The sequence below is a fragment of the Corylus avellana genome, chromosome 1 (assembly GCF_965113065.1).
Source record: "Corylus avellana chromosome 1, dhCorAvel1.hap1.2, whole genome shotgun sequence".
Lineage (NCBI taxonomy): Eukaryota > Viridiplantae > Streptophyta > Magnoliopsida > Fagales > Betulaceae > Corylus > Corylus avellana.
The window spans coordinates 2180460-2205717 of NC_142490.1; the positions used below are offsets into that span (position 1 = coordinate 2180460).

Sequence of the window (25258 nt, forward strand, 5' to 3'; positions counted from 1 at the left end):
GTGATGTAAAAAATAATAAAATGTTAGAAAAATAAAATAATGAGTTGCCTTTGCCTTTGCCAAAACCATTTAACAAACGACCTTAAGGCATTAGAATATATTGTGCCTTCCAGCTGTATGTTTCCTTGTTGAGTTCTCCTTGACAGATGTGGTTTGAGTGTAGGAGAGGATTGTGGCACAATATCTTTTAGTGTCTCAATACTCCTTGTTCATATTTATCTTACTTTGCAATTTGCAAACCTTCTCTATAGGGCGTTTGGCATGGTGGTCACTATATTTTCATACAAATAATTCATAACTAATAAATAATTAAGAACATATAGTAAATAAACTAATCATTAACTTAAAAAATGAATTTATTTACTAATTATAAACGGATTTGTAAAAAAAGCTAGAGCACTTATGCTGCAATTTTTTCAAAGATTCAAATTTAGTATTTCAGGAGAAAAAAAGCAAATAAAATTAAGGGAAAAATACACGTTATCCTTCCTCTAAACTATCAATTTTTGTCAGAAATAGGGATCTTGATCCATTGCGTCAATGTACTGCATAAATTACAAAAATAATGTAAATGTCCTTTTAAGACTAACAAAAAGACAAAAATAACTTTAAAAAAATATTCGGTAAGATAAAAACATGCTTATATAATAATGGCATCTTTTCCTAAAATAATAATAATGGCATTTGTCAGACCATTATAGACTATAGACCTCAATAGTATCATATCTCAAAATCGTACCATATGTGAGCCTCCTCTGTCCCTTGCGGAATGTGATCCAATGCCATTATAGACTATAATAATGGCATTTGTCAGACCATCACATCAATCAATTTATTAATTTTATTTATTTATTTATTTATTTTATTATTTTTTAAAAGGGCGGGATTTCTACATAAGTGAGTGATTCTGATATCCTTTAACTGTCGACTCTAAACCAATATTGCCTGTCGTGTCCATGGCCAACGATGAGAAAAAGCTTCACATAGCCATGTTCCCATGGCTAGCCTTTGGCCACATGATCCCATACCTAGAGCTCGCCAAGCTCATTGCTTCAAAGGGTCATCTCATCTCCTTCATATCCACCCCTCGGAACATCGATCGCCTCCCCAAAATCCCCCCAACTTTAGCTTCCCTCATTAACTTCGTCAAGCTTCCACTGCCCCACGTGCAAAACCTCCCGGACAATGCGGAGGCCACCTCGGATGTCCCTTTGAACTTGGTCCCGTTCCTCAAGAGGTCTTACGATGCTCTCCAAGACTCCGTGACTCGCTTCCTTGAAGATTCACATCCTGACTGGCTTCTCCACGACTTTTGTCCTTACTGGTTGCCGCCTATAGCCCGTAAGCTCGGCATCCCGAGCGCCTTCTTCAGTATAGTCAGTGCAGCCGCTTTGTGCTTCTTAGGGACGAAAGCATATTTCGGTGAGCGCAAGAGCCCCGAAGACTTTACGGTTCCACCCCGGTGGGTCCCTTTCCCTACAACGGTGGCGTTTCGGCTCTTCGAGGTATTCAAAATATTTGGCCAAGGCATAACTGGCGTCGAGGACGACGTTTCAGATGTTTATCGTTTCGTAGATGTGCTTCAAGGCTGCGACATTGTGGCTGTGAGAGGATGCGTGGAGTTTGAGCCTGAGTGGCTACGCCTTTTGGAGGATCTCAACGGCAAACCGGTTCTCCCAGTGGGTCAACTTCCCACCACCGCATTCGACAGCGAAGATGATACCGACACGTGGCGGTGGATGAAAGCTTGGTTGGACTTGCAATCCAAGGGGTCCGTAGTGTACGTAGCGTTCGGGAGCGAGGCGTTACCGAGTCAAACCGAACTCACCGAGATAGCTCTCGGGTTGGAACAATCCAAGTTACCGTTCTTCTGGGTGCTAAGGACTCGAAAGGGGCCAGCTGATACCGAGTTGATTGAATTACCGGAGGGGTTTGAGGAACGAACCAAAGAACGAGGAGTTGTGTGCACGAGTTGGGCACCTCAGCTCAAGATTTTGGCTCACGAGTCTGTTGGTGGGTTCTTGACTCACTCCGGGTGGAGCTCGGTGGTGGAGAGCCTTCAATTTGAGAGACCTCTCATTCTGTTGACCTTCTATGCAGACCAAGGGATTAACGCTAAGGTTTTGGATGAGAAAAAGATTGGGTATTTGATACCCAGAAAGGAGCAGGACGGGTCGTTTACTAGGGACTCAGTGGCCGAGTCGCTAAGGCTCGTGACGGTGGAGGAAGAGGGCAAGGCGTACAGAGACAAGGCCAAGGAGATGAAGGGGTTGTTTGGAGACAGGGATAGTCAGGACCGGTACGTGAATAGTTTCCTTGGTTACCTGAAAACCCATCTACAATCTCAGAAGGTTGAATAAGCCTAGCCACCGGGTAGGGCTGTCAAAAATTACCAAAAACCGGGACCTGGTTCGGTTCCTGTTGAAAAAAACCAAAAATCGAGTACTCAGGTTCCGGTATCCGGTTTTTGGTACCCTATGCACTTCATCTTCATTTCACAACTTCACGCCATTTCGCCTCTCTCTTCATTTCCCATTTCCAAAGCCCCAAATCCTCTTTTATCTCTTCATGGTCACCGATTAGTTCTCACCACTACCCCCATTCACCACTGCTATACCTCCGATTTCTTTTGGTTTTGGGGTTTGGTGGGTCTGTAATAAAACCCATGTTTGATGTTGCTGTGCTATTTGATGTTGTTCTGCACTGCAATAAAACCCTTTTTTGTTCTTCTGCAATAAAACCCATGTTTGATGTTGTGTTGTGCTGTGCAATAAAACCCATTTTCGTTCTCACCCTCCGGTTCTCTGGTTCGGCAAAGCGGAGAATGATTTGCTGTGCTGTGTTTTGTCCAAAAAAAAAATAAAAAATTGTAGCTGTCGTGTTGGAGTGGATTTGTAGCTTAATCGATCCCACTGTTCTCACCCTCTAGTTCTCTGGTTAGGCAAAGAGGAGAATGAGCGGAAAAATTTAGGGTTTTTTGGGCATTAAAATATTTTTTCTTAAAAATCGGTTACCTAGTCGGAATAACCGAGTACAAATTGGAACTGGCCGGTAATTAAGACCCGGATTAATCGCGACCCGATTTCAGGTTTCGGTTTCTTAAAACCAAGAACTGTGGAACCCCAGTTTCGGTCCCAATTTGGGCTAAAAATAAAAAAAATTGGACCAAGTTGACACTCCTACCACCACCGGGTGGTCAATCTGCCACCTGTTTATGTGTTTGTTTGTTTTTCTTGTTCTTGTTGGTTCTTTTTACGTAAGCTGCCCATCTTCTTTGTGTTGCACCTGTTGTTTGTCGGCCTTGCATGGCAGAAGCAATAACTTCTTTGTGGTGTTTTTATCGAGGTGGTTGTGGGGACGTTATTGATCCTATTAATTTGTGCTGTAGGCTGTAGCCTGGTGGTTTTGTCTTCTGTTGGCCTTTTACAGAAGAGCAGTGCAGGCTAAGCTAGATCTAATAATCTATATATAATATTAAACCTTCCCAAGTGAACAAGAGGAAGATAAAGAGAAACATTGAACTTGGAACAAACATCCCAAATACAAAAACATATACGGCTTCTTTAATTTGGGTTCCCTACTTCCCTGGCCTTCAAAATGACCTTTCGATATCTCATCAGTCCTTTAGGTTCAGCAACAGCTTATACTTGTATATAATTCATGATTCTTTTATGGTGGGAATGTGATGCCCATGGCCAACGATTGCCGAAAGTTACAGAACCCCAGCCCCAGTTTTTAAGTGCTTCGATCAACTCATTAAAACTAAACATAAGTTTACAAAATTAATTAACTGATAATAATATATCTTCAAACAGACAAATTGAGAAGAATTGCATAATTAATAATATATAAACCATTTTCCCTTTCTATATTCATATAATTAAGATCAAATGGAGTGATTCTCATGCTTTCTGAAGTACGTACCTTTTCGGGTTTAAGTTCAAACTATTGACTCCAATCTAATGCCTGTTATATCCATGGCCAACGATGAGAACAAGATTCACGTAGCCATGTTCGGGGGCAAAATTAGGATTTTCCATGTGGGGTAGGCCAAAACTCGAAAGGAATTGTTTGGAGGGCCACAGATTAATTATTTTTGGAGTATTAGGGGGAGGGGATGGCGGTGGCCCCCGAAACATAATACCATGCATGCACCCCTGAACGTTCCCATCTTTTGCCCACATGCATGCTTCTAGGCAGAGAGCCCAAAACTCAAAACGAATCAAATGGGGTACCAAAAATTAGTTTTGGAACATTACTTCATATGAGTTTTGCCAAACTCATTAGCTATGTTCAGCAAAGGAAAGCCCCGCAATGTAGCTGGAACGGCACTGTTCCAGCTACAGTGCAGGGCTGACATTTGGCCAGCTTTTTTATTTTTTTTAAGCAAAATATTAAAAAAAAAAAAAAAAAAAAAAAAGAAAAGAAAAGAAAACAGAGGGGAAAGATGGGGTGGTTCCGGCCACCCCATTTTGGCCAAGGGGTGGCTGGAACCACCCCATCTTTCCCCTCTGTTTTCTTTTCTTTTTTTTTTAATATTTCTCTTAAAAAAAAATTAAAAATTAAAAAGTTGGCCAAATGTCAGTCCCGCACTGTAGCTGGAACAGTGCCGTTCCAGCTACAGTGCGGGGCTTTCCTTTGCCAAGCATAGCTATTGAGGAAGGAAGGCAAGAAGAAAAAATAAACCTAAAAAATGAAAATATTAACAAATAATTTAAACCCAAAACACTCCTAAAGCTATAAATCAGATTTTACATTTATGTCTCATCACAATATTTTTTCAAACCTAAAATAAAAAAACACCCCATAATACATTAACAAAAAGAGCATGTATTTTTTTTCTTAGAAAAAAAGAATAGAAAAAAAAGAGCATGTATAGGAATTAAATAGCCTCCTTTTTTTTTGGCAGGAGATAAACTACCATCTAAACAACTTGTCGTTTACAACAGAGAAGCAGAAATGGCATATGGTTTAGGGGTCATCTGAAGGCATGTGAGACTCATGGCGTGAGTACTGTACTATGAAGAAATTCATAATAAAATAAAACAAATTAATTAAATAAAAAATTGAGACAAATAATTTATGGGCAGAATATAATAGAATTTAGGAGTGGTCCGGAATGTATTCGCGCGTCATTTGAAGTCATATCATTATCCTAACACTTAGCTTCCCAGATTTTAGTTAAGAGGACAAGTAGTTGAAAGTTATTTGCTAATTAGAGATGAGAAGGACTATCCTAATAACACCCCTTTTACAGCTCTCAATTAATAACCGACACATAAACAAAAAGTGCACAAAAATAAGTTTGACCAAAATACACTAGATTTTAGGTTGATAAAATATCTAAAAGGTTAACCTTTCACCTCTAAGTTTTAGTTTTGAATCTAAAGATAAGTTTTAAGGTATTAGAAATGGGTTTTGAGGCATTAGAAATGTGCTTCGGGGCATTAAAAACGGGTTTTGGAGTATTAGAAATGGGTTTTAAGGCATTAGAAACGGGTTTTGAGGCATTAGAAGCGGGTTTTTAAGCATTAGAAACGGGTTTTGAGGCATTAGAAGCGGGTTTTTGGGCATTAGAAACGGGTTTTAAGGCGGGTCACGGCTGACGGGGTTTGAGGCGTTCACCGTTGGCCAAACCTGTGGGTCCGTGGGTCTGACTTGGGTCTTGCCGGCTACGAGACTTTCTTTTTTCTTTGATTTGGTGTGATTGTTCTCACTTTTATTTTTTGTATTTTTCTTAAATTGATAATGTGTCGCATAGTAATTAGAGGCTGCAAAATGGGTGTTATCGTGATGGACCTGATAGTAGAGGCTCTCATTAGAGATAATCCTGAGTAATTCTAAATGATCTACTTGTGTCCTACTAAGAATGATGTGGGTATGAAAATCACTCTTGGATCAAAACTTAATAATGATCAATCACAAGCTCAATAGTGATTTTAATAGTCACATCATTCTTAGTAGGACACAATTAGTAGGCCTCCTAAAATTACTCGATAACCCTGCTTATTTTTTTATTTGGGGTCGCACATCATAAGGCGTGGTCTCCAGCCGATTGAGCTACCATTTGAAGACATTTTTCTTCCTTTAGATTTTATTTTATATTCATTTTTTTCCCCAACCACATTATTTACTTTTTGTCCCCTAAAATTTTGGGACCCAGCTATTCAGTTTTTTTTTTTGTTTTTTTTCCTTGACTTGTGATTTGAGTTGTTTTGAACAATCCTGCCTTTCAATTATTTATTTTTCTTTAATTGATTTGTATCCATAAAAGTTTTTTATTTTATTTATTATTATTATTATTATTATTATTATTTTATTTATTTTTTTAAAGAATGAATCTCACCGCTAGCATCTTTGTCAACATGAGTAACACAATATATAAAACTTTAATCTAATAATAATTTTAAAAATCACTACCAACAGCTATAGCAAGTTGACAATATGCGCATGTGATATGATATGATACGGGGTAAAACTTTAATTTATTAATAATTTTAAAAATCCCTGTCAACGGCTATAGCAAGTTGACAATTAATATGCATGTGATGTGATATGATATGGCGTCTTATTGCTTTTGTTAGCTATTAATAATATATTATTTTCTTGAATCAAGATATTTTAAATTCTGTAGAGTAATTCTAACCCCAGAAGATAGCTGAATTTGTTAGAAAGTCTGTAGCTAGTTCGGATCTTTCAATCAATTGTGAAATTGAAAGTATATTAAATAACATAAATTTGTGATCAAGATCTTTCTGGGGGCGGAAGAAATATCGGGTGCAATATTGGCTTAACTTGGGAGAGCAAAATTCTGTACTTTTCTTCAAATCAATTAAAATTGCACCCAATTAATTAATTAATTAAGGAGATCTTTTTGATCTCCATCAAGGATAACAAAACTCACGGGCCTAAACGGGATATATGAACAAGCAGTTATATCAAGAGGTCTTTCACTTTGTAGGTTCCGCTGGGTTGGCTTGGTGAGGTTCTGTCATTTATTGAATGTAAAAGGGGTTGTTCTCAATTTAAATGGAGAAAGTGGTTTTGATAGAGTGTTTTCGTGTTTATGAATTATTGTTGTCCGGTGAGATAACTGATTGGTCTATTTTTTATTTTACGGCCCGTCCTGATAGTAAGGGTCTCTAAAAAAAATTCTTGAATTTCATAAAAGGAATTATAATCCTTTTTGGGGTCTTAAACAGAAATTATTATCTCAAGTTAAAACTCAAAATATATATATATATATATATATATATATATATATATCAAATTTAATAATAGCCATTTAAAAGTCGTCACATTTAAAAAAAATCAACAAAAACTTGGTTCTCATTTTTTATAAAAATAAATATAATTTGAGGCGTTTTAAAAGAATTTGACCGGCCACTAATGTGGTTCTGCCTCGATCAGTAAATTAACAGGGGCGGACCTACAGCTTGTGTTGGGGGGACATTCGTCCCCCCAAAATCTTTCCAAATTTTCTTAAATTGCCTTAAAAATGTACTGATTTTATAAATTTGTCCTTCCAAAATGATATTTTGTCCCCCCAAAATAATATTTGTATCCCCTTTTTAATTTTTTTTCTTAGTTTTGCTCCCCCAAAATAATATATGTGTCCATTTTAATTATTTTTTATAGTTTTGCTCCCCCAAAAAAATAATATTTGTTTTCCCTTTATTTCTTTTTTTATCTTATTTTTAAAAAAACTTTGCCCCCTCCTTCAATATAAAAAACCTAAAATACCCAATTCATTTAGTTTCTCACTATATTCTAGTTCGCTTCTAATTAAAAACTCAATTGGATTTAGGACTTTGATTGAATATGTGAATAAAAAAAGTTAAATGGTTTGGGATCTTTGAGTAGCTTCTAACCAACAATCAAAAAAAAAAACCAACAATCAATTTGTTGAATAGTTATTTTGACATCATTTAGGTTTATAATATTTGTTTTTACATCACAAATTAAATGGTTTAATCATTTATGATTGCACCATTGTTTGACTCGACTTTTAGCATTTCTCTTCTTGTTATTTGGGGCTTGTGGGGATTGTTACGAAAAATAGTTAACGCTCAAAGGTACTTTTTTTCTTAGACCCTATAAATCGTGTCTAATTTATTTTGCTAGTTTTTTTTTTTTTAATTTTTTTTTTATTCTACGCTATTTTGCTAGTTTTTTATATTATTATGTATTTGTGATGCCATGAGATTAGATGTAACACTTCTATGCTTTTATTTATACAAACATATATATAAAGAGATCATGTGTATCTATATGCTTTTGTATTTATATGAGTCCGTCCATTTCCCCAACCCAAAAAAAAAAAAAAAAAATCCGTCCCCCCATACCTCAAATCCTAGTTCCGCCCCTAGTATATAATAATCCTCCTGTACATAATCGCAAGTTGATTCGGCTCACGTTGAAATTTGTATAAACTATATATATAATTCCGGTTATCAAGCTAGCTACGTGATCCGTCCATTTCTTTGGTTCTTTAAAAAATAAAAGAAAAAATATATATATACGGGAGGGAGAAGAGGCATTATTGTTTATTAACGAATCATTTTCCCTTTCTCTATACATATGATATGGGTGGTCATGTGGAGTGATTCTCATGCTTTCTGATCGAAGTACCTTTCCTGGTCTAAGTTCAACCTATGCACTCCAAGCCAACGGCTGTCGCGTCCATGGCCAGCGACGAGAAAAAGCTTCACATAGCCATGTTCCCATGGCTAGCCTTTGGCCACATGATCCCATACCTGGAGCTCGCCAAGCTCATTGCTTCAAAGGGTCATCGCATCTCCTTCATATCCACCCCTCGAAACGTAGATCGCCTCCCGAAACTTCCCCCAACTTTAGCTTCACTCATTGACTTCGTCAAGCTTCCATTACCCCACGTGGAATACCTCCCGGACAATGCCGAGGCCACCATAGATGTCCCTTTGAACTTGGTCCCGTTCCTCAAGAAGGCTTACGATGCTCTCCAAGACTCCATGACTCTCTTCCTCGAAGATTCACGTCCAGACTGGCTTCTCTACGACTTTGCTCCTTACTGGCTACCGGCTATAGCCCGTAACCTCGGCATCCCGAGCGCCTTCTTCAGTATCTTCACCGCGGCCTGTTTAGGCTTCTTAGGGACGAAAGCACAGATGGGTGAGCGCAAGAGCCCCGAGGACTATACGGTCCCACCCCCGTGGGCCCCATTCCCTACAACGGTGTCATTTCGACTCTTTGAGGTTTTGAAAATCTTTGACCAAGGCGTGACCGGCGTCGAGGAAGAGGTTTCAGACATTTATCGTTTTGGAGAAGTGCTTCAAGGCTGCGACGTAGTGGCTGTGAGAAGCTGCATGGAGTTTGAGCCAGAATGGCTAAGCCTTTTGGAGGATCTCAACCGAAAACCGGTTCTCCCAGTGGGTCAACTTCCCACCACAGCATACGACAGCGAAGATGACACCGACTCGTGGCGGTGGATGAAAGCTTGGTTTGATAGGCAATCCAAGAGGTCCGTAGTGTACGTAGCATTTGGGAGCGAGGCGAAACCGAGTCAAACCGAACTCAGCGAGATAGCTCTCGGGTTGGAACAATCCGAGTTACCGTTCTTCTGGGTGCTAAGGACTCGAAAGGGGCCGGCTGATACTGAGGTGATTGAGTTACCGGAGGGGTTTGAGGAACGAACCAAAGAACGAGGAATTGTGTGCACGAGTTGGGCACCTCAGCTCAAGATTTTGGCTCACGAGTCGGTTGGTGGGTTCTTGACTCACTCCGGGTGGAGCTCGGTGGTGGAGAGCCTTCAATTTGAGAGACCTCTCATTCTGTTGACCTTCTATGCAGACCAAGGGTTAAACGCTAAGGTTTTGGATGAGAAAAAGATTGGATATTTAATACCCAGAAACGAGCAGGACGGGTCGTTTACTTGGGACTCAGTGGCCGAGTCGCTAAGGCTGGTGACGGTGGAGGAAGAGGGCAAGGCGTATAGAGACAAGGCCAAGGAGATGAAGAGGTTGTTTGGAGACAGAGATAGTCAGAACCGGTACGTGGATAGTTTCATTGATTACCTAGAAAGTAGAAACCCATCGACAACCTCAGAAGGTTGAATAAAAAATACGCACCAGGTGGTCAAGGCTCCTGAGGTCGAGGTCATGCGTTCACGTCCGGAAAGTTTCATCGCTGAGAAATTTCTATGCTTTCGTCGCTAGCTACTTCTATATTTTCTCTTTTCGATGAATTACTTGCATATTTTCAATTTGAATAAAATCAAGTTTTGTCTCTACTTCTCTTTGGATTATAACACCTTTTACGAAAATGTCTATTACGCGTACCATTAGTAAATGGTGTGAATTAATTGGCTTAGAATTTAGATAAAACAAAGGACTACTTTGGATTTCATATAACATGCAATACTTAATATTGCGAACATGTCAATCACTTTAAGGCCAAAATTATTATTATTTTTTAACAATAAGAAACGGAATTATTGGATCTTGTATGATCCATAATTTGGATATCGTTACCGGTGCAATCACTTCTAGGAAGGTGTAGCATATGATTCCAAATAGGGCCTGCAAAACAAGTACTTAATATGACTTGTTTACGACCCATTTAACTTATATGTTTTTTTTATAATAAAGTTTATCTAGGCGTCATAATTTCATGGAAAACAGGTACCTGTTTTGTCAGCCCTAAATTTCTAAATTCTAAATTTCAAATTGAAGAATTATATATATATATTAGAACAATGACCACACACTAAACTTCAAGTTAAGGAAACTTACAAAAGAAAATACAGAAGTCACTGAAAATATTAATTGGTAGAATCTCCTCTAATGCTAAAGTGAGCGAGAATATCAGCGACAATAGGATGAATGAGATAAATTGATACATTATTATTGTTAATAAATAATTTCACATTGTCTGTGAACAGGATTTTTGGCATGTTTATAAGAAATGTACAACCCTCTCTTATAGAATCGGTTTTATGAGATTTGTTAGACCCACAAATTTTTTCATAGTATCAGAGCCCAGGTTTACTAACAAGTTTCAGCCCAACAGTTCACGGGAGAAATAGGTTGTCACTGCTCCAACCCAAGGCCCGATGTGTGAGGTAGAGATTGTTGGGGTTATCCCACATCGGTTGTGGAAGAGGTTGGTGGTCACTTTATAAGTGTAAGGGAAAGCCTCACCTCTTGAACTAGCTTTTGAGGTTGAGATAGGCCCAAGACCACCCAACACTGGTATCAGAGCCTACCACAGGATGAATGGAGGCTCACACTACTTACCTCGTCACATGGACCAGAAAAAATACTGGCATGCACGTGTGGGAGGGTGTTGAGAAATAATCCCACATTGCATGTGTACAAGATTTTGGGCATGTTTATAAGGAATGGACAACCCTCTCTTATTAAACTGGTTTTATGAGATGAGTTAGGCCCATGAATTTCTTCATGGTATCAAAGCCACTTTCTTGTGGCCTTCAACGTCATTGACGTTTTCGGATGTTCTCTCCAACAATCTCATTGTTCTGCTACATCCACGTGCCACACTCATCCATGTGTCACCACGCGCACTACACGCCGGTCAAGTTCGGTGCGCCAATTTGATAACCGCCCAAGTGGGCTCATTTTTTTTTTATTTATGGCCCCTTTTTAAATCGGCATTCACTAGCCACATGTTGCCGTTGCTGGCCACCCGCCAATTTCTATCTTCTTCGGCAACCTCCACCATCTATGGCTCGTTCTCAGCCTCCGCCACCGCCGTCATCATTGTTTTAGATTTCAAACTCAAGGTTCCAGAATATTCCACCTTGAGTTTGAGGGGGAATGTTAGAATATATGAAAAATATATAACATTTTCCGTATATTTCATAATTAGGTTGATATTGAAATATTCTCTATTTATGAGTTGATTGTAATCAAATCAATGAGATTTGATTATTATATTTGTATTTAAGTTATTATATTTGTAATCCATCCATCCAGGCTCAAGATGTCTGGATGGAATGCAACCGCAAACTACAGAAAAGCCTGAGCAATGAAACGGATTTTGGGCACCTTGTTGGGAACTTGATGGAAAAATTGGAGGAGAAGGAGATACAATTGTTTGTGGTAGTAGCGAGACAGATTTGGCTCCGCTGGAATTCTATGGTGTTTAAAGGGATCATGAGTTCACCTGCAGCTGTTGTACAAAAAGCGAGGGCTCATCTAGAAGAGTACGAGCAAGCGATGCAAATACAGAAGAATAGCAATCGTATGCTCAATTCAGCTAATCACGATATGAATTGGAAGAAGCCTCTTGAAGGATTTGTCAAAGTTAATTGGGATGCTTCTATAGATCCTAGAGGAGGGGGTATGGGGATTGGCTTAGTTGCCCGAAGCCATGATGGTACGGTCCTGGCCAGTTATTGCAATAGAAGACCCTACATACGGGATGTAGCAGTTGCAGAATCTTTGGCGATGAAGCAGGCGGTGGCGTTTTGTGCAAGAAGGGGCTGGCAGAAGGTTGTATTGGAAGGGGATGCATTAGAAGTAATTCAACACCTGCTACAATCAGAAAGTTGGTGGGGCAGGTACGGGACAATTATTCAAGATGTTAAGCACCAGCTAGAAAATATCAGAGAGTGGAGAATGGAGCACATTTCTCGGAATGCCAATGGGGTGGCCCATAGAATTGCAAAACTAGCTTTATCATTACAAGGAGAGCATTTGTGGGAGGCTGATTATCCTCTGTGTATCCATCCTTTTGTTTTAGCTGAGCAAAGTTCTAATTAATATATGGAGTTTCAATTTCAAAAAAAAAAAAAAAAAGTCATTATCTTATAAATAGGGACCCTTGTATTGTAGACAAATAAAGTTAATTATCTTATAAATAAGGACCTTTGTATTGTAGACAAATAAAGTTAATTAGCACAATGTAACTATAAGGAGTATTTCAAATAATGGACGTAGGTGTCTAACACTAAATAACCCATAAAATTCTTTGTATTCCTTTTTTATATTAATTCTACTCATATTTCTGCATCATCATTATTTCAACAATTATTATAGGCAAAATGATGAAAAGTGGAATAAGCTACTGCTTTTGTCATTTGCTTCTCCAATTGGTAAGTGGAATATGCTAGGCGCGCGTGGCCACGTTGATCAGTATGGCAAGGGACTAATATGGATGATCGTGGGCCGTTAATAAATCACATTCCTCTGCAGAATTCCCCAACTAGGTAATAAAGAACGAATTTCATATTTGATTACATAATTCACCTCACTCCTTAATTATGTGATTAGATAATTCACCTCACTCCTTAATGAAAAGGAGAGGCCGGAAATGGTAGTGTGGCCACAAAAAATTGTATGAGTGCAGACCATTGTGCCGTATTATGAGCGCATAAATTTTCACTTTTGTTAGTCTTCTTAGCTTCTGATTGAAAAAATGTTGGGACAAAGTCAATATATAGTATTTGAGATAAGAAAATAGATTCTCCAGTCTAAGAGAATGCAAGGTGTAGGAGGGCCAGAACAACTTGTGAGTCACCTTTAATAATGAAATGTCCAAGCTGAAGAGAAGCCACTTATAAGGATGCGATTAACTAATTGAGTTGCCCCAAGGCCTCACCATATATAATTAAGATGACAAGAATGGCTGATTTGAGAAACCAAATTGATGATTTTACCTTCATTAATGTTGCAGCAGGCTGCTGCTTGAGCTGAAAAATTATCACTAATTACTGTATTAAAATTGATTTTAAACTAATTCATTTCCGCCGAGGGTTTGAGCTTCAATTTCCAGGTAGGCAGCTAGCATGATGTTCTAGCGTAACTTTATTGATAGTCTTTAGAATGCTGGCATCATGAGTGGAGCCCTAATGATGGGCTTTACTTATATAGACCCAGAGAAGATCACAACCAACAATTATGACAAATATTTGAAACAGATAATGATCTAGATGCATGTGGGAATGCCAAGAGATTTTCCCAAGAAGACGATAAGATTTATCTGGCCCACCATACCCGAGAAATTAAGGGATCAAGAGGCGAAATGAAAATTTTCTAAACAAGTCGGACAAAGAGGCAATTAAAGAATCAAGTGTTGAAGATAATCATTAGCTACTTTGCAAATAGGGCAAAATTCATCGGTGGTTGCAGAGGATGATAGAAAAATAATAATAATAATAATAATAATTTTAATGAGAATAATATTCAAAGCTATTTTTCACCCAAAAAAAAAAAATTACTCGAGTCGATCATTCAAATTTAATTTTCATATGCCTTTCCAAAAATCGCTTTTGTGGGAATAATGTTGAGAGGACCACGTACCCACCCAACAAAATGATGGAAAATAATATGGTCCCGTAAACGTCCATGCAGTATGAATGTCACGTATCTCCATGTGTTATGATTTTGTGGCACCACCTGATATGTGGATTAATGTACTCCATTCTTACAATAATCCTAGCTGTTTCCATCCCCATCATAATTCATATCACAAAATGGAAAGGGCAGGAGAAGAACTGAAAGAAGCATGATCATACGGGGGACAGAGGAAGGGGGGGAACCGGAAGGGGCCACACCCCCCCCGGCAAATGACTAGAAAAAAGTTTGCTAAGGTAAAAAAAAAAAAAAATTATAGTTTTTTTTTTTTTAATCGGCCCTTACCAGCTAAATGTTTTAGCCATGGCCCCTGCCCATTTGCAAGGCTGGCTCCGTCTCTTTATTTATTTATTCATAGCCCTTAACTATCGTCTCCAAAACCAATATGGGTCCAGTGTCCATGGCAAACGATGAGAAAAAGCTTCACATAGCCATGTTCCCATGGCTAGCCTTTGGCCACATGATCCCATACCTAGAGCTCGCCAAGCTCATTGCTTCAAAGGGTCATCGCATCTCCTTCATATCCACCCCTCGAAACATAGATCGCCTCCCGAAACTTCCCCCAACTTTAGCTTCACTCATTGACTTCGTCAAGCTTCCACTACCCCATGTGGGCAACCTCCCGGACAACGCGGAGGCCACCATAGATGTCTCTTTGAACTTGGTCCCGTTCCTCAAGAAGGCTTACGATGCTCTCCAAGACTCCATGACTCGCTTCCTCGAAGATTCACGTCCAGACTGGCTTCTCTACGACTTTGTTCCTTACTGGTTACCGCCTATAGCCCGTAACCTCGGCATCCCGACTGCCTTCTTCAGTATAGTCACTGCGGCTTTTTTGAGCTTCATCGGAACGAAAGAACGTATGGGTGAGCGGAAAAGCCCCGAGGACTATACGGTCGCACCCCGGTGGGTCCCTTTTCCTACTACGGTGTCGTTTCGCCTTTTCGAGATTTTGAGAGTCTTTGACCAAGGCGTAACCGGCGTCGAGGAAGACATTTCGGAGAAGTGCTTCAAGGCTGCGATTTAGTGGCTGTGAGAGGCTGTGTGGAGTTTGAGCCTGAGTGGCTAAGCCTTTTGGAGGATCTCAACCGGAAACCAGTTCTCCCAGTGGGTCAACTTCCTACCACGGCATATGACAGCGAAGACGACACCGACACGTGGCGGTGGATGAAGGCTTGGTTGGACAGGCAATCCAAGGAGTCCGTAGTGTACATAGCATTCGGGAGCGAGGCGAAACCGAGTCAAACCGAACTCACCGAAATAGCTCTCGGATTGGAACAGTCTGAGTTATCGTTCTTCTGGGTGCTAAGGACTCGACGCGGGCCAGCTGATACTGAGGTGATTGAATTACCGGAGGGGTTTGAGGAACGAACCAAAGAACGAGGGGTTGTGTGCACGAGTTGGGCACCACAGCTCAAGATTTTGGCTCACGACTCGGTTGGTGGGTTCTTGACTCACTCCGGTTGGAGCTCAGTGGTGGAGAGCCTTCAGTTTGAGAGACCTCTCATTCTATTGACCTTCTCTGCAGACCAAGGGATTAACGCTAAGGTTTTGGATGAGAAAAAGATTGGGTATTTGATACCGAGAAAGGAGCAGGACGGGTCGTTTACGAGGGACTCGGTGGCCGAGTCGCTAAGGCTGGTGATAGTGGAGGAAGATGGCAAGGCTTACAAGGACAAGGCCAAGGAGATGAAGGGGTTGTTTGGAGACAGGGATAGTCAGGACCGGTACGTAAATAGTTTTCTTGGTTACCTGGAAACCCATCGACAACCTCAGAAGGTTGAATAAACCCACCCAATAAGAAGGCGAAAAAGAAAAGGGGTCAAGAGGCATCTTCTTTCTGTAACTCTGTTAGTAGATTGGTTATGCCTTGTCTTCGTTTCACCGCTGTCATATTTATGTTCTGATTGCATACTCATTCTGCATGTGGGTTATTTTCCACGCTTTCGTCGCTACTCAGAGAGAAGCGAAATCTTTCCTATAAAAACTTCCATATTTTCAAGTTGAATAAGTTTTGTTCTCTATTTCTCTTCGGAAATAACACTTTTTACGATGAGAAAGAGGGCGAAAATGTCTATTACCATTAGTAAATGGTGGCCGGGAATTAGCTAAAACAAAGGGCCACTTGGATTTAATATAACAAGAAATATTTAATGCCAACGTACATGTCAATATTTAATACCAAAGGACCACTTTGGTTGTGGCTTTAGTAGGAGGATATGGAGGGCATAAATGCAGAGATGCACAGCTGCTGGTTTTTTATTTTGTAGGTTGATTGTTAGCTGGTAGTGGTGGTGCATTTGGTGTCTAAAGGAATTTGTTTTTGGTTTGTAAGGTGCTTTGTTTGCTAGTGCACGAAAATAATAACAAAGAGAAAAAAGAAGCAAGCCATGGATCTGTTGGATCGGCATGTAGTCACTTCTCAATTAAGGTCAAGCAGGCCACAGAACAGGGTACACAAGAAGTTCTACAGGTTTGTATTAATATAACAATTGCTCAATAATTAATTGAAGAAAGAAAAAAGAAGAAGCTGAAGTGCTAAAGATAATATTGGACACTCTAGCATACATCAATTTACAAACAGTAGGGTAAAATTTAAATAGGAATACAAGCTGAGATCCGCAATTCAAATGCCTCGCAGATCGCCAATCAGAGCAGACGACTTGAATCTTCAGAAGCAGCCTCAGATCTGGCAACTTTAAGTCTTCAAGTAATATTCAACTTCTTTTTATTTCTTCCCAGAATATAGAATCAGTACTATTGCTCTGTACCCGACCACATATAGTTATAGCTCTAATGCTTTCATATCACCTCTAGCTCCCTTTCATCCTTGCCTGCCAGAAGAAAATTACTATTAATGGTCCATGGAACATGTTTGAAGTGGCTACAAAAGCTTAGAAACCGGAAAGCATCTGAATGCCTATTTGTAAGATAACTAGTCACAGAATGAGGATTTTCTAAAGTTAGAAAAGGAAAGAAAAATATTGCATGCGAATACATCCCAAACCTACATTATATGCCCTTAAGAACTTGAAAGCGCATAAATGCATTCTCATTTAATTATGGTATCCTTAAGATTAGTCATATCCTCAAGAACTTGATAATACATTTGACTCATAAAAAAAGCAAAAAAAGTTGATAATAAATTTTGTCAACAAAAAGATGTCATAACTCCATCTCAATTGATATCTACCAACAACATGGCAGACAATAAGTATTACAAATTTGGCTCATTCGCTGACTTAATAATTAAATAAATAGAGCTAAATAATGTATTTGCCACATTAGCATACATCAATTTACATTTAGTGAAACAATGCAACTACCCTGTCTAGATTAGCTCCATAACTCATTTTAACAGCAGATTCTGCAATGCCATCACCACAATCATGCAATTCGATCGAAAGCACAAAAGAAGTTTAAAAAAAAACAACTTTCCACTACAAAGAAATGCATTCAATTCCAAAAACTTAGTTGAAACCGGCATTCAATTAAGCCCACTAAAGACTACTTAAGTTATAATATATAAAATAACATTAGAATGTTCACGTTTGGGCATGAAACATGAAACCAAAAGGTTAGTATATATGCAACTATGTGATATAGCTGGACAAATTCATGCAGGCATGTACATTCCTTTACCTCAATCATCCTTCTTTGCATTGATAGCTCAGCAGATCCATCTATATGCCACTCTGATGAGCTTCACATAAGTGCACATAACACGTTTTCACATAATGGTATATACGATATCCCGTAGTGAATGTGTTGTCGTGTCATTTAAAAATCCTGACCATGAAATGGCTTCTATTGATTTCCCTTGACCAGAGATAGAAGCCTAGAGCACCCTGTGCTCAAGAACCAGCAAAACACATCCTGTAAAGTTTGCAAGAATCAAAAAGGTTAAAGACGAAAACAGAAACTAATTATGAAGACAATTATCTTTTTTTTTTTTTATGAATAATATGAAGACAATTAACTCAGTAGATATTCCAGGAAAAGTATTCCCTTATTTTTCTTGGAAAAAAAAGTGAAAAACAAGAAAAAAGAAAATAAAAGGAAGAGAACTTCCATAAATATATTTATATATCTTACTCTTCACCATCTTCATTACTTTAATTTCCTTTGAGAACAATACTGAAACTCTGCCAATTAGCATTACAGAAGTTGTCAGGCTACAACCTTTTTCAAATTTAAGTATTTATTTAGCAATAGGAAGTCCATGGCTACTTTGCACAGTTGCCTAGCCCAATATTTTATCTCCTAAAGTTCTTCATAAGATTTATTATTATACTTTATTTGACATTTTTATAAGTTACACCTGCACTTAGTGAGTCTTGAACTCATGGCTACACCTTCCATCTCGTTCTTACAATGGGAAAAGTTGAAATTTGAGCAGGAACTCATTGGCTAATTTAATATTTGATTAGTCTTCTTTTATCTTTTTTTTTCTTACTGGCAGGATCATTTAGTCTGAGATAAGTAAATAGGCTAAGGCAACTCCCAGTCACACCTCTTCTCTACAAGTCCTCCTCTGCTACATCTTTACTGTTTTCTTTTATGAGTTTAATGGAGTTTGGAACTCATACAAGGGTGGTGAACACTGTTATAAGAGTGACGTTGCATACAGAGAGTGGATTTTTCGGCAATATGAAAACTATTTGCAATAACGTTTGCTATATGATTTAGGGGGAGAAGATTATAAGGGTGAGGATCAGGAGATCTTCTAGTGCCTCAAATTTATGCACACATACCACCAAAAAAACAAAAAAACAAAAAAAAAACAAAACTGTACGCATTACTGTTATTTTCAGGAATATGCTGTGCAGTAATCATTGCCAGAGAGAGACTAAAACCAGATCAAATAAGTTAATGCGAATCTGCCATTAAACAACTTGAGGAATATGGTCACAATTTATTATGTGCCCCGGACGTTTACTGCATAAAAATTTACATATCCCAATATATGAAGTGCTTATAACTGTGTTCAGTTCATTATCAAACGAAATCATTCATAGCAATTTAGCACTTCAACTGCTTTAAGTTTAAAGCTGTAAGGAAAAAGCCTTCAGAAGACTACCAAAACATTATTCCATCAAATGTAATAAATGGCTTTCAAAAGTAAACTATGTGAAAAGCTAGTTCATCAAGTTCTCTTTTTCAAATCATGACAGCAACAGTAAGAATATCAGACACAGCAATCAAACAGTTCACTAATAAACAAGGAAAAAGGAATAGCAACAACTCAACCAGGGATTTCAAAGCTTAAAAATAAAACAAACTATATAATCCAGTCAAAGATTATATATTGAAATTCAAGAAAGTGATACTTCAAGCCAGTAAAATCTGAGAACTTATTCTTCTTTTTCAGATTCCACTTAAGTAGCTTTGATTAGAATTTTCTTTTTTATTAAAAATGAAAGCAAAAGTACCAGGACAAGAAATAAAGAATTTACAAATCAGAATAGATAGTCACTTGCCTCCTGATGTTCAATAAAATTTGTTTGCATAGTGTGGTGCTACTGCTCCAAACAGCTGATAGAAAATCCAAATTTCTGTGTTTCTCAGAAAACAGCTGCTCCGTGACAATCTAACATGAATTTCTCCACTAGAGCAACAGGCCACCTATTTGTTTTGAAGTGTCCAAGGAATCTGGTGTTCCATCAATATACTATTAGCCCCCATCGTCAAAGAAAAACAGCAATGGGAAAGGCCTTTTTCACCATATAAACAAAAACAACTCCAATGGAAACAGTGCCAAGAAGAAATATCTTATTTTCCGTCAAGTCCCTCTATCAACATTGAATATGTTAGAGGATGAACCTGGAAACCCTTATTTTCCATGATCCCAAACAGCTCTGAGCATCTATTAACTAGGCCCCTCTTGAGCAAGCCATCAATTAGAAGCTTCCAAGCTACTTCATCAAGATTATACCCACAATGAAGCAGATCACAAAAAACTGTTTCGGCCTTCTCTTTATTTCCTTCATCATATAGCCCACAAAGAAGCAGTCTGCATGACTCTAAATGTGGTAAATGACCAAGCTCAATCATTGTATCCACCAATCTTACAGCTTCCCCAAACATATTCAATACACAGCAACAATTAAGAAGCGAGTTATAGATATGTTCAGTAGGAGACAACCCTCTTTCTTGCATGTGATTAATTAACTTTTGGGCTACTTCTAAGCGTCCAACTTTGCAAAGTCCTATAATGAGCTTGTCATAAGTGTTAACATTTGGTGCACAACCCTGTTCAACCATTTTCTCAAAGAGCTCCATAACATTTTCAAATTCCATCATCTTCCAAACATCTGCAGTATCAATTGATGCAGTGCTTGAAACCAAATCAAGTTCCACAGAGTTGTTATATTCTTTTATCCGCTTTTCATTTGAGAGATGCTTGATTAAATTTGAATAGATGTAATGTGAAGGCTCACAACCAGCATTAAACATGCGCTTTAGAACATCAAGTGCATGATTTATTAACCCCAAACGTCCATATGCATTCATTAATAGTGTATAAGTCAGCGAATCTGGTAATATTCCTTCTTTATTCATCTTAGCCATCATATCCTCTGCTTCTTTCAATCTCCCTTGGCTGCAATATGAATGAATAAATGCAGTATAAGTACAGACATCAGGCTGACATCCCGATGAAACCATATGATTGAGTAACCTATTAGCATGGTCAAAGTCACCTTCTTTCAACATTTCTGTAATGAGAATTGTGTAGGTAATAACTGTGGGCTTCACATCCATCTTTACCATCTCATCCACCAGCAACAGCGCTTCCTGCACTTTTTTCTCTTTGCACAACCCGTCTATCACTACATTATAAGTGAATGAGTTTGGCAAAATGTCCTCAGTAAGCATTCTATTGAGCAAAGATTGAGCATCATCTATTCTCCCAACCTTGCAGTACCCATCAATCAAAGCAGTATATATAACTTCATTCGCCTTTATGTTGTTCTCCTTAAAAGAATCAAAGAGGGAACGAGCTTCTTCTATCCTCCCTCTTTTACAAAGAGTGTCTATGAAAACATTGTAGGTCCACTCGTCAGGAACTAAACCATTTTCTTTCATAATGTTAAGCAACCTATAAGCAGTATCTAAATGACCTGCTCTACACTGCCCATGGATTAAGGAATTATATGTAATAAGGCTTGGTGAAAGCTTCCGCTCCAGCATCTTATTAAGCAACATCATTGCCTTATGCATGTTTTTCTTCTTAGAAAATCCACATATCAACTCATTGTATGTGCGAACATTAGGACTACACTTATTTGACTCCATTAAACCCAAAATTTCCAATGCAGCCTCAGTCATGCCCTCCTTGCAATACCCATCAATCAAAGCATTGTATGTGACCGCATTGGGAACCAAGCGTTTCTCTAACATCCCATGTAACATTTTTCTTGCCTCGTCAAGCTTATGCTCCTTACACATGCTATCGATTAGAACCGTGTAAGTATGAACATTTGGCTCACAACCTTTCTCCTTCATCTCCTCAAAAAACTTCAAAGCTTCTAACTTCCTACCCAATCCACACAATGCACATATGATAACAGTGTACGTCCGGACTGTCGGACGACAATAATCCTCCCCCATTTGGGAGAACAACTTAAGAGCCTCCTCAACCTGTGCGGCTTCACAAAGCCCATGAATCAAATTAGTATAAGAAACCTCATTTCTTCGACAACCCTTTTGCGGCATAAGCTTAAACACCCTATAAGCACTATCTACATCCTTGTTCCTACAATGCCCCAATATCAACGAAGTGTATGTAAACGTATCGAGACTCAACCCAGCCTGCACTATCTTACTCACATACAACCGTGCCTCGACCACATTCCCCAATTTACAATACCCATTAACCATTGTATTCAAAGTATATATATTCGGCGGAATCAAATCCTCCAACATCTCCATATACACGCCCTTCATTTCCTCAATCATAAGGAACTTCGACAACGACATTAACAGCATGTTATAGCTCTTAAGACTAAGCTTGAACCGAAACTCACCGTCTTGGCGATTCATCCTCCGAAGTGCGTCCAACACGAACTGCGCGTCGTTGGACGATTCGCACGATCTGATCATCGAAATCCGAATCTTCTCGGCGGCACCGAGATGACCGAAACGCACGAGAACGTTGAGCAACGAGAAGTGTGAGTGAACATTGTGATTGAACCCTGGCTTTTGGGAGATCCATTGGAAGAACCCTAGGGCAGTCTGGGGATCGAGGTCGAGGGTAAAGAGGGTAGAGACATGGGAGGAGGATATGGAGGGGAGTAGTTTCTTGAGGGAGGGGTGTTTCTGCCAATTGGGGCCGGAGAGGATGGAGAGGAGCTGGGACGGGAGATCGGGTGGGTCCGGGTGGACGTGGTCCTCGGGAAGAGAGGCCGTGGAAGAGAAGGGTTTGAGGAGGAGGATGAAATGGAAGTGGAGGAGGGGCTCGCCAGGGGCGATAATGGCCGCCGGACTCCTCATCTTGGCGCATCGGACGGCAGTGAGGAACCCATTCATGAATGTTGAATGGTTGTGTGTGGCTCTGGTTCTCGGTGCATTTGGGTGTATTCGAAAATGGTCTGTGGCGGCTGCGAGGAGGTTTCAGAGGAGCATGGCAATAGCATTCCCCGATCAAATTTAATTTACACGAGAGAAAAATATGTAAATAAGAAAGTGATAAATTCTTTAAACGTTTTATGATTTCCGTTTTATTTACATTTTTTCGGTTTTTATTTTTCTCTAATTATTTTTGCCATGGTTACTAGTAATTTATTTGTATACATATTAAAGGGTCCGTTTGGAAATCGCTATTTAAAATTCGCGTTTTTTCAAATAAACACCCTTAGCCTGCATATAAATCAATTTTTATTTTATTTTATTTTGGATTAAGTGTTTTTTAAATTACAATACCAAACGCCTTAAATTTTACGATATCTTTTAAAAACGCAGATTATTCTTACTAAATCGCAATCCCAAATGCATCCTAATTATCATTATTATTCACAAATGATAAATTATTTCTTATTCTTACAATATTTGTCATTAGAATGTTAATATAATAAAGAGTAATTCTATATACTACATCACTATTTTATCAATATTGCCGTTCATTCTTAAAATAAAATTTTAATTAATAAAAAATTATAATGTCAGCGTAGTAAAATAGTAATATAATACATAACATTACAATAATTATGTATATTTTAACATGCTTTTATTCGTCTGTAAATTATGTGACAACGATTGTTATCAACTTAATTATCACTATATATGACCCCCAAGGTTTGATTATAACAATTAAGAACCTTAAAATATATTATTATAAAAATTAATAATCAAATGAGTGTTAATATAAGAGACATGTTACTCTTCCTTTTTCATTTTTATTTTTTTCAAGTTCACCATTAGATATGTAAGACCCACATGTCGGTCATACAAATGAGAATGATAACTGTCATCCTTGCATCCCTCTTGTATCTATCCAAAATTAATGCGACTTTGTCCCTAAGAGGTAGCTCAATCGGCTAGGACCACGCCTAATGAAGCGGTGGTCATTAGTTCGAATCTCTCTCCCCCCTCTTGTGTGGACATGTCAAAAAAAATAAAAAATAATAATGTGACTTTTAAAATTATCATTTAATTTATAATAGATCATTATAGAATTTGTTAATTTAAAAGCCGCATCATTTTTATTTTTTTTTGAGCAAAAGAATTAATCTTCAGTCATAAGAAAATGTCAATAAAATGACAGAGCCGCAACTCTACAAAAATAGAGCACAAAATATTCAATATAATCATATCTCATGTATATATTTTTTCAAGAAAAATGTTAAAAAATTAAAATTAAAATTAAACGTTTTAGGTTAGAAAACGCATGCGGTGTGTGACTCTCTCTCTTCCCATGTTAAAAACACTCTCTTCCCACATTGTTAGACATATCTCTCTCTTTCTTCTTTGGAATCAGTCCATCCAAAATAGATTAAAGAAGATCCAATTCATAGTCAAGATTTCTTTAAAGAGATCCACTACAATAATGCCACGTACCCCACTAAATAAAAAATAATAAAATATTATTTAACCTTTTTAAAATAAAAAACATAATATATATATATATATATATATATATATATATATATATATATATTTTGGCTCTTGGGGGTGGTTGAACCACCCTGAGGGCTACCATTTGGCCATGGGGGTGGCTTCATGGCCAAATGGTGGCCCTCTGGGGTGGTTCGGCCACCCCCAAGGGCCACAATTCCAAAAAAAAATAATAATGGGGTGGTCGAACCACTCCCAAGGGACAAACCCATTATTATTTTTTTTTTTTCTTTTGGCCCTTGAGGGTAGCCAGCCACCCCCTGTGGCCAAGATGGGGTGGCCAACCAACCCTTAGTTTTTTATTAGTTTTTGTTTCTATTTTTTATTTTAAATTGTAAATGATATTTTAATATTTTATTTTTAGTGGGACACGTGTCCCGTTTATGACCTTAGGATTTCTCCTAGAGCCATTATGGCCATCAACTAAGACCTCTCAACTCCAAATGGATTGGAGAGGATTCGGTTTCTTCCTCTTCCCTCTTCCCTCTCCCCTCTCCCTTCACCGATGGTCGGCCATCGGAGACCTAGAATGCCAAGTTCCGCTGACGACGAGCCACCCACATTTCCGGCGACGAGGTACCCACCATCAAAATCCCTAAATTTCAAAACCCCAACCCACTGTCAAAATCCATCTTCCCTCTCTCCTACTGATGACGAAATGCATAGGTTTTTTTCTGTGTCTCTCTATTATATTTCTTGTGTCAAAGTTATGTGATGTTGTGGAACAACTCTCGGGGGTTACTAATGGTGTTTGTCAATGAAATTTGGTTGACTAGATGAATTAGGCTATC

The 25258-nt window shown here is 38.5% G+C and overlaps 3 protein-coding genes and 2 pseudogenes across 4 annotated transcripts; 4 read left to right on the forward strand and 1 right to left on the reverse strand.

Moving 5' to 3' along the window:
- Positions 1 to 887: 887 nt before the first annotated feature.
- LOC132172514 (UDP-glycosyltransferase 91A1-like) lies at positions 888 to 2792 on the forward strand. Its single transcript, XM_059584028.2, has one exon. The coding sequence runs from the start codon at positions 957 to 959 to the stop codon at positions 2358 to 2360; it is 1404 nt and encodes a 467-aa protein (XP_059440011.1). The 5' UTR covers positions 888 to 956; the 3' UTR covers positions 2361 to 2792.
- A 5886-nt stretch (positions 2793 to 8678) lies between these two features.
- Positions 8679 to 10095, forward strand: LOC132168424 (UDP-glycosyltransferase 91A1 pseudogene; annotated as a pseudogene).
- A 1567-nt stretch (positions 10096 to 11662) lies between these two features.
- LOC148587845 (uncharacterized) lies at positions 11663 to 12761 on the forward strand. The gene is made up of 2 exons (XM_088512435.1): positions 11663 to 11779; positions 11973 to 12761. The coding sequence occupies exons 1-2, from the start codon at positions 11663 to 11665 to the stop codon at positions 12759 to 12761; spliced, it is 906 nt and encodes a 301-aa protein (XP_088368561.1).
- Positions 12762 to 14649: 1888 nt separating this feature from the next.
- LOC132172798 (UDP-glycosyltransferase 91A1 pseudogene) lies at positions 14650 to 16272 on the forward strand (annotated as a pseudogene).
- Positions 16273 to 16718: 446 nt separating this feature from the next.
- On the reverse strand, positions 16719 to 22982 carry LOC132168427 (Pentatricopeptide repeat (PPR) superfamily protein). 2 transcript variants are annotated; one of them, XM_088518752.1, is made up of 3 exons: positions 19835 to 22982; positions 17997 to 18230; positions 16719 to 17188 (listed from the first exon to the last, which is right to left on the reverse strand). In XM_088518752.1, the coding sequence occupies exon 1, from the start codon at positions 22881 to 22883 to the stop codon at positions 20127 to 20129; it is 2757 nt and encodes a 918-aa protein (XP_088374878.1). In that variant the 5' UTR covers positions 22884 to 22982; the 3' UTR covers positions 16719 to 17188; positions 17997 to 18230; positions 19835 to 20126. The 2 variants fall into 2 exon arrangements, with proteins under 2 accessions (XP_088374878.1, XP_088374882.1); XM_088518756.1 differs by lacking the exons at positions 16719 to 17188; positions 17997 to 18230 and adding an exon at positions 18426 to 18499.
- Between the last annotated feature and the right edge of the window lie 2276 nt (positions 22983 to 25258).

What these genes read in the sequence shown, in the direction of transcription:
- LOC132172514 (XM_059584028.2), top strand. Translation starts at nt 957, where the DNA reads ATGGCCAACGATGAGAAAAAGCTTCACATAGCCATGTTCCCATGGCTA.
- LOC132168427 (XM_088518752.1), bottom strand. Translation starts at nt 22,883, where the DNA reads ATGAATGGGTTCCTCACTGCCGTCCGATGCGCCAAGATGAGGAGTCCG.
- LOC148587845 (XM_088512435.1), top strand. Translation starts at nt 11,663, where the DNA reads ATGTTGCCGTTGCTGGCCACCCGCCAATTTCTATCTTCTTCGGCAACC. An exon ending in TTTTAGATTTCAAACTCAAG is followed by an intron (nt 11,780 to 11,972) that starts GTTCCAGAATAT and finishes CCATCCATCCAG; the next exon opens with GCTCAAGATGTCTGGATGGA.